Source organism: Sinocyclocheilus anshuiensis, unplaced genomic scaffold, assembly GCF_001515605.1.
Source record: "Sinocyclocheilus anshuiensis isolate Anshui unplaced genomic scaffold, SAMN03320099.WGS_v1.1 scaffold579, whole genome shotgun sequence".
NCBI lineage: Eukaryota > Metazoa > Chordata > Actinopteri > Cypriniformes > Cyprinidae > Sinocyclocheilus > Sinocyclocheilus anshuiensis.
In genome coordinates, this window is record NW_015551075.1 from 3,635,272 (window position 1) to 3,648,550 (window position 13,279).

The 13,279-nt window shown below is 37.7% G+C and overlaps 1 protein-coding gene across 1 annotated transcript in view; it reads left to right on the forward strand.

The window, feature by feature from the left end:
* LOC107662307 (mitochondrial inner membrane protease subunit 1-like) overlaps nucleotides 1–10,052 on the forward strand; it is a 10,933-nt gene extending 881 nt beyond the window's left edge. Inside the window, exons 2-6 of the mRNA XM_016452293.1 lie at nucleotides 6,916–7,040; nucleotides 7,141–7,229; nucleotides 7,331–7,457; nucleotides 9,138–9,248; nucleotides 9,963–10,052. Coding sequence (XP_016307779.1) covers nucleotides 6,936–7,040; nucleotides 7,141–7,229; nucleotides 7,331–7,457; nucleotides 9,138–9,248; nucleotides 9,963–10,025 — 495 coding nt within the window. The 5' untranslated portion in view covers nucleotides 6,916–6,935 and the 3' untranslated portion in view covers nucleotides 10,026–10,052. The remainder of the gene's footprint in view (nucleotides 1–6,915; nucleotides 7,041–7,140; nucleotides 7,230–7,330; nucleotides 7,458–9,137; nucleotides 9,249–9,962) is intronic.
* The last annotated feature ends 3,227 nt before the right edge of the window (nucleotides 10,053–13,279 follow it).

The window sequence follows — 13,279 nt, forward strand, 5'->3', positions numbered from 1 at the left end:
TTAACCCAACCTTCTGGGTAGTAACCTAACCGCTGGGTCAAAACAACCCAATTGCTGGGTTTGTCCCTATTTTACCCAGCACTGGGTTGTATTTAACCCAGCATTTTTTAGAGTGTACATGAAAATTCTAGATTTCCACTAGACAGGTCCATTTATTGTTGAGGTGCACTTTTTAGGTCATCCAGATGCTGGTATCTCTTATGTTATTTTTATCAACTCATATCTGATTGTTCCACACAGTGCTAATACTAACAGTCATAACATGTCAAATGTTTCCTGGGCAGCTTGTTTGGGATTCCCCAGCGTGATTCTCTTTGCCACCACAATCTGAGGTTAAGAATATAGTGGCATTGCTCAGAAGGGAAGTTAGATTGTCATCTGCGGAGGGTTTGTTTGCGTTGGTGTTGAAAGGAAAGTAATAATCTTGGATGCCAGGACGATTATAGGGTTGTGGTTTTATTATTTGTGACCCACAGGAAGGTCATTTTATTCTCTGCTCCGAAAACGGCATTAATCTGTATTTTTTTTCCAATATGAAATAAAAGATATCTATAACATAAAAACAAAGCAGGCTAATTTTAAAAAGAAATCGGTACTAGGGATGGGCATTTAGTGATTGGAGAATTGTAAGTTTCCTCTTTTAGCCAAAACAGAAGGCCTAACTTGGGACATCAGATAAGATCTGTTTGCCTTTCAGCTCTATCTTGGGTTCAGACTGCAGTCAAAGGTCATTTCAATAAAGATTAGTCTGTCATGTCATTGTTACAGAACTAGCTCAGCATCCTTTGAAATCCTTCGATTTTGGTCATATTTATGGGGATTGACTGTAATTGGCTTTAGTCATTATCTGCCTTTTAAAATTCATTCGATTTCCATTGGACTGTTGTAAAAATCAAGTGATGGAGGGAGGGTTCCTTTATGTCATGCATGCAGACATCTGTCCTCCAACCAACCAGGTGTCAGCCTAATTTTGATAGCCGCACTGATAGCCTCCCGATTACCAAATCTCTAGGTTCTCCGATCCCTTTCAACGGACAAAGAGAGCAATGCGAGGCCACCCTCAGCTGCCTTCTGCCACACAGATCGAGAACATCAGAGAGGTCCCCCCCTCCTCATCTTCCTTCCATCTGGGTTCTCGGGGGAACGCCATCTTAGTTAACACTATTCAAATCTATGTAATCTTCTTAAGTCCCGCAGAAGCTCCCAAAGTCGAGCTTCTCATGTATGTCTAAATGCAGATGTGCTGTGATAAGAAGCTGTGAAGCAGGCCTTGGGATTCAGTTCCTCTCTTATTGCTCACTGTCTTAGGATATTTTAAGGTTTAAAATAATGAGTAAATACATAATTTAAGAATATAATATTGCCTCTAAATCCCAGTATGTATCATCACACAGAAACAAAAAAAAAAGTTTTTTTTGATTGTAATTATATTTCACAATATTGCTGTCATATTGTATTTTTGATCAAATAAATGTAGCCTTGTAAACTTCTTTCAAAGACATAAAATCTTAAGTATTCTAATCTTTTGACCGTTAGTGTATATATTATATATTAGTATTTTTTCTACACACACACAAAAACATTTTCTTCAGTGGTTCTTCGGGGTGGTTGAGGTGCTACATAGCACCACTGCCACACAAAAAACCCGTTAAGCCCCTGTATACTGTAGTTCTTTAAAGGTTCTCTAACTAGTCTCTCAGTTTAGTTGGGGAAAGATTAAAAAGTGGCATTAAAATACAGTGTATTTCCTGAAGATAATGTGGTTCTCAACCTTTTTGCCCCCAAGGCCCCCCATAAGGAAATATTCCAGGCCCCCACACAAGACTTTTTGACCTCAGAAAAGCATAAAAGTGATTCAAAACTGCTTTTGCCATTGTAGTATATTCCCATTAATAGCAAACATATGACAGTGGAGTAACATCTAAAATCTGAGGAGGAGAATGGGGCTCCTCTTATGGTTCTACATAGCACCATTTGACAAAGGTGCTGTATAGCATCTTTAAAGATAGCACTTAAAGTGGTTCCCCTATGATTACAAGCCAGTGAACCACAGTGCTATTTTAGTGCTATGTAGCACCATTTTTGTTTAGAGTGTATTCAATATATTGATTGTTTTCTGAACCAAATTTCTTTTTCTTTTTCTTTTTTTTTTACTAATTTTCATTCTGAATGTCCGGCAATCATGAACAATGGCGCTCAGAATTGCAGCCTGCTCTCCAGTGTCACCTGGGCTGCTGTTTATTTTCTTTGCTATTTCAGGAGGTCAGCGGAGTGTTAGCACATTAGATGGTGGCATGGAGTCACTGTGACCTTTACACGAGTGTGACATCAGTCTCAATGCCTGAATTGGTGTTTGCACGCTTTGCTTTGTTTACCAGGTGTTTGCATTATGTATTTCATTGTAATTGACTCTTAAAGGGATATCTATGTGTTTTGCTGTAATATTTGAAACTGTTTGTGCCTCCATTTGATTTTTTGAAGTAAAACATTTATGTATGCCGTAGATTATTTTTCTCAATATTATATGTAATTATGCACCGAAATTTGCCACTGAAAAAACAACAACGACAAAAAAACTGAAATTCTTAATTAGCACTTCTCAGATGATGCATTTCGGCTGTTTTAATTTGTTGAAATTTTTTTTTGTTTTAATTTTTTTGTTTTGGTTTTTATATATATATATATCCAGTGTATCACTATATGGAGACTGTAAGGTAGTGTGTTTTTGCGTAGACTGATCTATGCAGGGTCTGTTGAACTATTTCACATATTTTAATATTTAAATACTATTTCACAACTTGTTTTTTTTACTTCACCTGCCATATTAATGCAACGTCCATGTCCTGAGTTCAAGATGCAACAGCTTATTTCATTTTTCTAATACTTAAGAAATAAAAATGAACACATCCTTACAACAAAGCACTTGTTGTTGTTTTTAGTTATTGTCTTACTTGTTGGCAAGTTCTCACGTGAAATGGAAAAGCATTTGCCATGTAATGATATTATAATCACAATTCAACAAGTTTCAGTGCCAATTTTTAAACTGTAAATAATCTATTATTTATAGAGCTGTTTATCAGATTAAATGCTTCTAAAAGCTCTGTCTCAAGAGATTTGTTTAATTTTAAAAGTTTGTTTTACAGCAGATTTATAGGATTAAAAGAGCATTTTGATGCCACCTGCTTCTCAGCTCTCTGGGAACCCTTTCTCCCTTCTGTTGCATTATGGGGTTTGGGGGTCTGGGGCCACAGATGGCTCTCCAGAGATGCTCTATGTGACTCTGTGTAGCAAATATATACATTGTACTGTGTAATCCTGGATTAAGGGGAGACTTGGAGTTAATTATCCAATTGTTAGATCAAATTCATTTTGGTTCTGTCACTTCCCCGCCCAGGGAATCATGTGGCAGTTAGTGCTTGTTCCGAACACACAGGGGGAATGTTCGGAAATAGAGATTTTCATCTCAATTTTCTGAAGGTCTGTTTGATTTTGGCTAAACTCCATTTGATTCCAAGCAGCTGACTCTCCCAGCCTCTCTCTCACACACACAGGGTGCCAGTGGAAAACCAGGCGGCCGCATATGGACTGTCTCTTGATATCATTCACTGGCCGTGTAATCTTATTATGCTAAATCCTTAATCCTCACCTATGCTGGACGCCCACAACAGTGACGGTGCTGGTGATTGGACGACTAGACGTAGTTGGGGATGCTGTGTTCTCCGCCACACATTATCCACGTTATGAACGCGACACACCGTCTCTTGAGGTCAGGATGAGAAAATGATGGATAGAACTAGAGGAATTAATTTCTGGATCAAAACCCTTTGTTATGTGAACGCCTTCTAAAAATATGTCGGGTCAGGGGAACCAAAAGCAGCAAATTATACAGGGTTTCCTTAAGACTGAGTAGTTACTAGTCATTCAGGCAACCAACTGCCTAGTCGAGTTTGAAAATATTTCATTTTGCCCATCCCTACAGTACATCCCAAAAGATGCTTTATAGAGGTTTAAAAGGTGAGCATATATGTTATAGTTTAGGCAGAGAATCTGTGCCCGCTATCAATTGCCAGGGAAAACCGCTCAGAAACAATAGTTTGTTCACCCCACCCTGGAGTTTGATAAGCAAAACAACAGCTGGCCCTTTCACGGCCTCCCTGAGATACGACGACGACATCCAGTCAGGCAGAAACATCCCTGGACGGAGGGGGCCTTTGGGTAGAGCAGCTAACTCTCGTACACCCTGTTTGTGTTGGGGGTATCAGACGTAATTATGAGGATTCAGAGGTGTGGATTCGATGTCTAACTGGAATGGAAAGAGAGGGGAGCAGGGGACAGAGGTATGGGGCGAGGAGATGGCTGGTGGGCAATGGGATTAGGTGTAGCACTTTCCATGACACATGGAGACAGACACCTGACACTTGGCCTGGGACTGAGATGGAGGAAGTAGGGGACAGAAGGATTAATTCCGCCCCATATTGGAGATGTCATTCCCGAGGCAATAGGGGCTTTTGGGATAGGGCTCGGTTTCGTTCAGTTTCTGCTCGGCTGGGTCGCCTTGATTCTTTTGGTTTGTTTCAGGAGAAAAGATTGAGGTTTATCCTTCATTGGATAACCAGTGAGGTTGTTCTTCTGAAGATTTGTTTTCTAATTGTGCAAGAGCTTGATTTTCAGAGTTTTTTGTTGGGAAGCAGTTTTTAAAACCGACAAACGGCACCTCATTGAAGTGTTGGGTTATCTTTTGAGCTGTTTCTTAGCCAAGTGAGGTTTTGTGGATGTGTACACTATTAAAAATAAAGGTTCTTTATTGGCATTGATGGTTCTTTAAGATCCATAGAATCTTTCCATTGCACAAAAGGTTCTTTGGGGAAATGAACCCCCAAATGGTGGTTATAATACATTGCTACAAAAACCTCTTTTGGAACCTTTATTTTTAAAGGAATAGATCAACCAAAAAAAAAATGTATAAATTAAAAATGCTGCAAATGTACACACCCTTAGGCCTCCCAAAGATGTAGATGAGTTTGTTTCGAGAAAGCATTACATCACTTGTTTACCAATGGATCCTGTAGTGAATGGGTGCCGTCAAAATTAAATTCTTACTGATAACAGCATCACAATAATCCACGAGTAATCGTCAGGGCTCCAGTCCATCAATTAACATCTGATGGATAAACAAAATAAATTTTTAACATCAGACTTCTGGCTAAAATAAGAGTCCTCTATCCATAATATAGCTTTTTCCAGTGAAGAAGTCATCTTGTTTGAACAGATACAAGTGAAACAGCACAGTTTACAAGTGAAAACAGTCCAAAACAGTTCCAAACAAATATGTATGCGTATGTTTTTTGTGAGAGGACAACAGGAGATAGACTTTTTCACTGGAGGAAGCATGGATTGGAGACTGGTGTTTTGGCTGGAAGTGACAGTTAAAATGCCTTAACGATGCTTTTGTTTCATGCAAGACGTTAATTGGTGGACTGGAGTGGATTGCTTGTGGATTATTGTGATGTTTTTATCAGCTGTTTGGACTCTCATTCTGACAGCACCCATTCACTGCAGAGGATCCATTGGTGAGAAAGTGAAGAAATTAGAAATTTTTGCAAATCTGTTGTGATGAAGAAACAAACTCATCTACATCTCGGATGGCCTGAGGTGAGTACATTTAAGGTGAATTATTCCTTTAAGAGTGTACAAACATCCAAACACGACCTTTATTGACTCACACACGCTGCTAGCTTGATGGCCAAGGAAAAGTCAATAGTTTGAGAGAGGATGGACTGTTTATTCTGACAACGCACCACAGTTTTATCAGTTAAAGTGCCGTGGTGTGAGGACAAACAAAAGACCTCGTGTTCTGTTGCTATGGCCATAGCGAAACACTCTTTTTTTCAGCTCGAGGAGATGGACCTGTGCCTGCTAGCACTGTCACCTGCTCCCACAGGTGTAGATTGGGTTGTCTGAGACAGGGTCAGATGCCCAGGGGTCACTATTTGTGTCTTGAGTTGATGGGTTGTAGAGGCTCCTGAGAATGAAACACCATCTCTAATGATCACTTTGGTTTCACAGTTTTAACCGTTAGCCATTAAATGTGTGAGGTGCATTTCCCCACCAACACCACCTCAGTGACAAAGTGTTTAAAACCCTCTTTCGACCCTCTGGCACAGGTCTGTGTCGTCAATTTTAGCAACTGAGTAAGAGGTCCGATTGAGAATGCCATGCAAATTTAAGGTTTTCATTTGGAGTTGAAGTATAGCAGTTAGAGCATGTGCTCCAGAGCTGTTCTCGTTAAGAATGGTTTAGGATGGTCATTTTTAGTCATAAAATAATTAATAAAAAAATAGTAATATAATGTTACATTCTTAATTTAGGGTTTAATTTACGTGTCTTGAAACTGTCATACACCAGTGTTGCTTTAGTATTGTTTATATACTATTACAGTATTTATTAATGTTTAATTGGCTTTTTTTTGTTTATATATTTTCTGTTTTTATTTTGTAAGATTTAGTACATTTGTTAAGTGCTTTTGTCATTGATTTTGATTTATTTCTGTATAGCTTAATTAACTTTTATTTCATTTGGTAATTTTAGGTATTCTGCCTAAACGTATGTCAGTTGTTTCTAAAAAAAAACTGAATTATTCACAATAAGATCAATAAGATGCATTTTAAAAATAGGATGAATTTACATTTCATGCCAACTTTAAGTATTGTCTATGACATGTCCCGATTCCATTTCCCTTCCAGTAATGTCTTGTTACTCTTGCTGAATTTAATTTTAAATCTCAGACTTCATATTCATGAACCTGTTTTAGAACTCAAACAAATCAGTAAATGTGCTCAATATCACCAGTATTCCAAAATCAGTGTTGGATGTGAATAATTGTTTATAATTTAAATTCATTTTTTTTTATTTCAGGATTTCTGAAGACTGGCAGGATGTTTCGCGGTTTCTTTGTAAAGACGATTAGCTTTGTCGGTTACACCGTTCAGTATGGCTGCATCGCTCACTGTGCCTTTGAGTATATTGGCGAATTTGTGTCGGTAAGTTTCTTGGCGATTAAAGCATTTGCGTCGACAAAGTAAAAGAAATGCATAAATGTTAGTAAATGTTAATTTCTACCCACAATTCACCTACAAACAGTGTTCAGGACCTTCCATGGAACCCACCATCACTAACCACGACGTGGTTTTCTCAGAACGAGCAAGCCGTCACCTCTGTCGAATACAAAAGTGAGTATGAAATGCTTTTATTTGACTTTTATTGATCATACTGTCATGCAGAATCTTTGAGTATCGGCTTTATTTTGACCTTACCTGTTACATTCTTCCAGAGGGGATATCGTAATAGCCAAAAGTCCTTTTGATCCAAAGATGAACATTTGTAAACGAGTGATGGGGCTGGAGGGGGACAAAGTCTGCACTAGTGGACCATCAGACATCTTTAAAACACACACTTACGTGAGTACCACACTCTGCTTAAAGGAATGATTTCTTTTCCTTAAACCCATAGAGACACTTTCTGAAGTCCTTTTTTTTTTTTTGTATAAACCACTGTGCTTTACTCTTAAGGTGTATTTCACATGCTTTCACCTCCGTTGGGTAAAACGTTTACCTTATGGCAACAACAAATGCTTGTTTGTCAGTTATTATTGGTCCAGAGAGAGCATAGCCACCCTGTCACTAAAAATAGCTGTTATTGCTTTTTTTGTATCACTTGTTTTTTTTTTTCCACCTTGACTATGTGCGGTTCTGGCCTGTAATTTTTCCCGAAGCTGTTAGTGTTAGTGCCAGATGAGTAGAGCAAGTGATGAAGAGAAAGGAGAGAAAGAAAGGCCTGTCACCGCAGTCATTTAAGGTAAAGAAATACAAACCCTCAGATGAACAAGGACCCAAGATTGTAGAAGTTTGCTCACTCTCAGTACTAGCCATCATAACCCGATTGCAAAGTCAGAATTTAGTAAATTGTTGTATAATTACAAGACAGCAATGCCTGATACAGTTTCTTCTACTCTTAAAATGTATGAAAAGCGATTTCAAGTGTGAAATCTTAAAGGGGTCATGTGATGCTTTTTTAAAGATCATTATTTTGTGTATTTGGTGTAACAGAATATGTTGACATGCTTTGAAGACCGAATGCAGGGTTGTCAATGTCAACATTTGTGTTTGGTCACAGTATGGTGTGATTTCTCGTATGCTTGGCTGACAGACAGGACAAAAGCTTCGCTTTGGAACAGAAGATGACAACGGGCTGAGATTTCTTGTGGATGGGATCAAACATATGTTTCCATGCTAATGAGAGTCGACTGCAAGACGACTCCATGCTGACATATGTTTATAATCACGATTCTTTTGCATTTGTCAATGATGCATTTGTTTGCAATACAGAAGGTCAGCAAATCATTTTGTGGGTCCTATTTAGTCATTCTCACACATTAGTGCATGAGATGGCTTTGTTAGATATCTGGTGTGACTATAAGAATACTGTATCAAATCCTACAAGATTCTATGAAATTCTTCATATGATTCTTTGGAATTCTACTTGATGGGGAAAAACGAACTTAAAAATTCTTCAGTTTGGTCAGTGCCAGATAGGCATCTCCATACGGTTATGTTTATAATGACAATGTGATGTGTTGTTCACCCTCGCCTCACATATAGAGAGGGTGGAGGGGACTTAATTAGGGGCTTGACAGCCCCACTCTCCCTGTGTGATGAGATTATTCCTAATTGATGTCAGTGTAGATCAGGATTCGCTCGGTTGCCGGCCCAGCCTGGCAGGTCTGTCCATGGTCTAGACCCATGGAGCAACTCACGGAGGCGTGGCTTCACCCCTCACCGAGAGGATAAAGAGGGTGGGGGGCCTGCGAGGCCCCAGCGGTCAGTAAAAATGATCCCATTCCCATCTGAGATGAGCAGTTAAGTCATGTGAACTTTCTCACTGTTAGGAACTTCTTCTTTATCCTCTAATCCGGGGAGATCCTAGTGTTTCAATACGGTGTGTCGCATGCGAATGCATTTCGTAGTGGGGCGAAGAATCATTTTAGATGAGTGTGGCTGCAATCAGAATAAATTGTAACCATTTTCTCAAGTTAGCATGATGGTTTAACATTTTAGACTTCCCATCCTGCTGTGATCTAGGTTCCAAGAGGCCATGTGTGGCTGGAAGGCGATAACCTTCGGAATTCCACAGATTCCCGAAGCTATGGTCCAATTCCCTATGCCTTGATCCGAGGCCGTGTTTGCTTAAAGGTAATGAGAATACAGTCTCATTTCTTGACCTATACACTTCCCCAAAGGCCAAACCACAAGCTTTTTGAGTTTGAACTGTTGCCCTTTTATGTAGTATTTTTTAAAGAGTGTTTTTTTCTCAAACAAGCAATACAAAATCAAATCCTTTCTTAATTTTACTTTTATTTGAAAATGCAAATAAATTAATTCAAAGTATAATTTAGCAAGTAGCTGAAGAACGGAATGCCATCTTCATTTGAAACTGTTTTCGGCTGTCGACTAGTATAGCGTCATGTGCCCATGACCCTGTAAACAGGTCTCCTCACCTTCTGTCAGCCCGATTGGAAAGTAAGAGGCAAATGATAAGGGGGTGGGGGGTCTTACAAGGAAAAGATGTTTTCTCCACTTTTTTGAATTGTACAATTTCTGTTAAAGTTTAAAATAATATTCTAAAGTAGTATAAATGCATATTATGAAAATGTACACTCTCAGACAAAAAGGTACAAAAGCTGCCACTGGGGGGATACCCTTTCAAAAGCTTCTAATATGTGTACCATTTAGGTACTACTATGTACACTTTAAGTGCTAATATGTACTAAAATGCTCCACAATGTGTACCTCTGGAAAGGACACTGCCCCAGTGGCAGCTTTTTTCCTCAGAGTATAAAATAGTATATAAAATTCATAAAATTGAATGATGCTATTTTTTTTATTATTCTTTTTTTTATTTTGCAGATGTGGCCACCACACAATTTTGGCGTATTGGCTGAAAGTCCTAACGACGGGCGCATTTTATGAAGAAGCTGTGTGCATGTATTGCAGTGTAAATTATATTTTTGCAATGTTTTAAAATAAATTCATATTTATAATTCATGTCTGTTTCATTGCTTATAGCAAATAAGAATTTATGATAGTGTAAAAGCAAATGCATCATGTATCAAAACACGCAAATGCATCATATCAGCAACATCGTGCTGCAATCAATGCTTTCAAATGTTAATGAAGAAACTGCATTAAATGCTAGGAAGAAAAAAAAAATATATATATTTATATATGTACTGTATTAGCTTATATATTCATTAAATTTTACTTAACCTGTCAGACTTTTTTGTTTCAAATAGGTTTCACAACATTCATCAATGCAGCTGACCCATAAGTGACACTCTTTACATTGAATTGTCCTTTTTGCATATAAACATTTTCACCAAAAGTTATAAATGGACTTTTTAAATTGTAAGGCACCCTAAAAAATTTACATGTATATGAGAGTATAGAGACTAAATTTAATAAAATATGTTTATTTTATATATTATTGCATATTTATTATTTAAAACCCACAATTTATGAGTCTCTGAATCAGAAAAAGGATTCCATTTTCTTTAGGAATTCAGTTGTGTGCATAAATACGTTCCCGGACATACTACATCCGCCATGTTGGCATTGTCCTTTGACCCGGATCTCGTTGACTTGTTAGAATAGTAGAATTTAATAATGAGTAGCATCATTTTTGGCACATATAGTGCTTCCACTTAAAAAAGCCACACTTTTTTTTTTTTTTATTTATTAATTTCCTCTGTTTGTATCTGAGAGGGATAAACTTATAAAACCAGATACTTGTCTTCAATGTTTCACAACCTTATATCCTCCTTGTAATACCCTTAGAGGATTTAGTTGATGCTTGTAATATCATATGGGTTTAAGCACAGCTGGGATGTAATCCACTATTGAAGGTAATGATTAATAAACTTAATCATAATTAAAGTCCAAAGAGAGACTTCTACACACCTTCATCAAAGACAAACTCCCTCAGTTGCTTTTTCTTTCAGTGTTCATTGGTGTGTTTGGATGTGTGCATTTAAGGTAATGAGAAATTGACGTTCTTCTTTCAATGCAGAATGTGTGTTTCTTTAATCAAGGTTTTAATTAAAACTTCACAGCGTCATTTGATCTCAGCGCAGGATGAGTGTCTTTGGATGATGCTGGCTCGCAAACACAAATGCGAGACGATAACATGGGCGTTTGCATGGGATGAGCCTCTTAATTTGGCTGAAAGCTGTTTTTGTGTGCTGATCTGAGGTCAGATTTGTGGTTTCTGTTGTTGTAGTTCAGACTGAGGTTTGTGGAAAGGGAATTTGATCTTAGATCAGTTCAAAAAGGAAACTTCTGCCAACATTGGATTTTCCCCCCGGTGGATCCATACCAGACAGATGGCATTGAGGGGGAGACAGACTATTGGCGGCTGCACCAAGTGTGATGTCTGTTGTGATCAGACTCGCAAGAATAATCGATAGATAAACCCTACTGATCAAAGCCTTTGATTTAAAATGTGAGCCAGGCTCCAGTATTATTCTAGAAAGAATAAAAGGGAAACAGAAAGTAAACACATTTTCAGGTGTTAATTAAAAAGTCTTCCTTTGTCTGTGACCAAATGAAAAATATATTTACAAAAACTTACTATGGTAACCAGTGTTGCTGCTGGGATTCTCATCAAAACTCATTATATTAGTAACATTACCTTAAATGCACCACATGCATGCAGTGGTTTTCAGTCTTTTATCCATATACGACTTTTAGATAATTTCTTAGAAAACCACACAGATTGTCTCACTCTTTCATTTCATTTCGTTTTTTTTTTTTTTATCTGTATCCATATCATGTAAATGGTAATCACAAAATACAATTTTCACAAATTTCAAACTAGACGTAGGTTCATTTAAAACATTAGCAGAATTGTTTTGATAAAAATCAGAATTATGTGAAAAAAATAGAAAGGCAGTACTACTGTGAAAAATGAGTACAGTTTATAATAACTGTTCTCTACTTTAATGTTTAAAATGTAATTTATTCCTGTGATGCAAAGCTGAATTTTAAGCATCATTACTCCAGTCTTCAGTGTCACATGATCCTTCAGAAATAATTTTAATATGCTGATTCGCTGTTATAAGAACAGCATTTATTTGAAATAAAATTCTTTCATAACATTATAAATGTCTTTATATCATTTTTTAATCAATTTAATGCATCCTCGTTGAATAAAAGTATCAGTTTCTTACCAAAAAAAATGTAAGACCCCAAACTTTTTAATGGTAGTATGTTTGTTTTATTGCTTTTTTGTTCTTCTTTTGCCATGTTTCCATGTGCATTCAAACCTTGCTCAACTAATAACATAATCGTATTGCTTTGTTTCTAAAAATTTCGACAATGGTTCCTGTTCACACATTATGTTCAAATAGCAAAATGCCATTACATTTATAGAAAGGGTTGTATAAGTGAAAGCACCAATTGTTAGTACCAAAAGTAGATCATATATAAAACTAGTTACGTATGCTCTAACTGTGGTATTTTGATTGAAACTATGGTACGGTTTTGCTAGGAAATGGTCAAACAAATGGCATACTTGTATTTCTCCAGTGGAGACATATTATAAACATCACAGTTCTCAGACCTGAGTCAACCTTCTTCAGAAGAGCACAACAGCAGTGTTGAGCTGCTCTGAGGTCTGTGGTGTGAGTTTGCATTGCTTTGTGGAAGTGTCCTCACGCCACAGGCGTTTGACACCATTACCGTCGCTCTTTCCTCAACTAATAGTGGCACGAGTGCTGGGGAGGAATACTGTACACTCCTAATGGAGGCCAAAGGAACATTTTCCCCAAGGCCTGCAGAGATGGGCAGGGGGCGAGGTGGGAAGAAAAGGGGGGCTTAAAGAGGCAAAAGACCCATCAGTTTGTGTAAAAGCAGGCTGATTCTGACAGTCCTGACCCACATACCCCCCATGGGTCTGTGTACAAGCACTAAAACAAGGACTCTAAACACTATTTCTCATTCTTGTTTCTGTTGTCCTTGGCAGTAATTCTGATTTCACTGAATATACAATTTAAATGTTGGTTACACTTTATTTTAAGGTGTCCTTGTTACACGTTACATGTACTTACTATTATAATAACAATTAATTGTGCATAATTACATGCAAGTAACCCTAAGCCAAACCCTAATCCTAACTTCTCATTGGTGATCTCCAAAGAATGAACCACAATTTCCAAGCTCTGATTGGC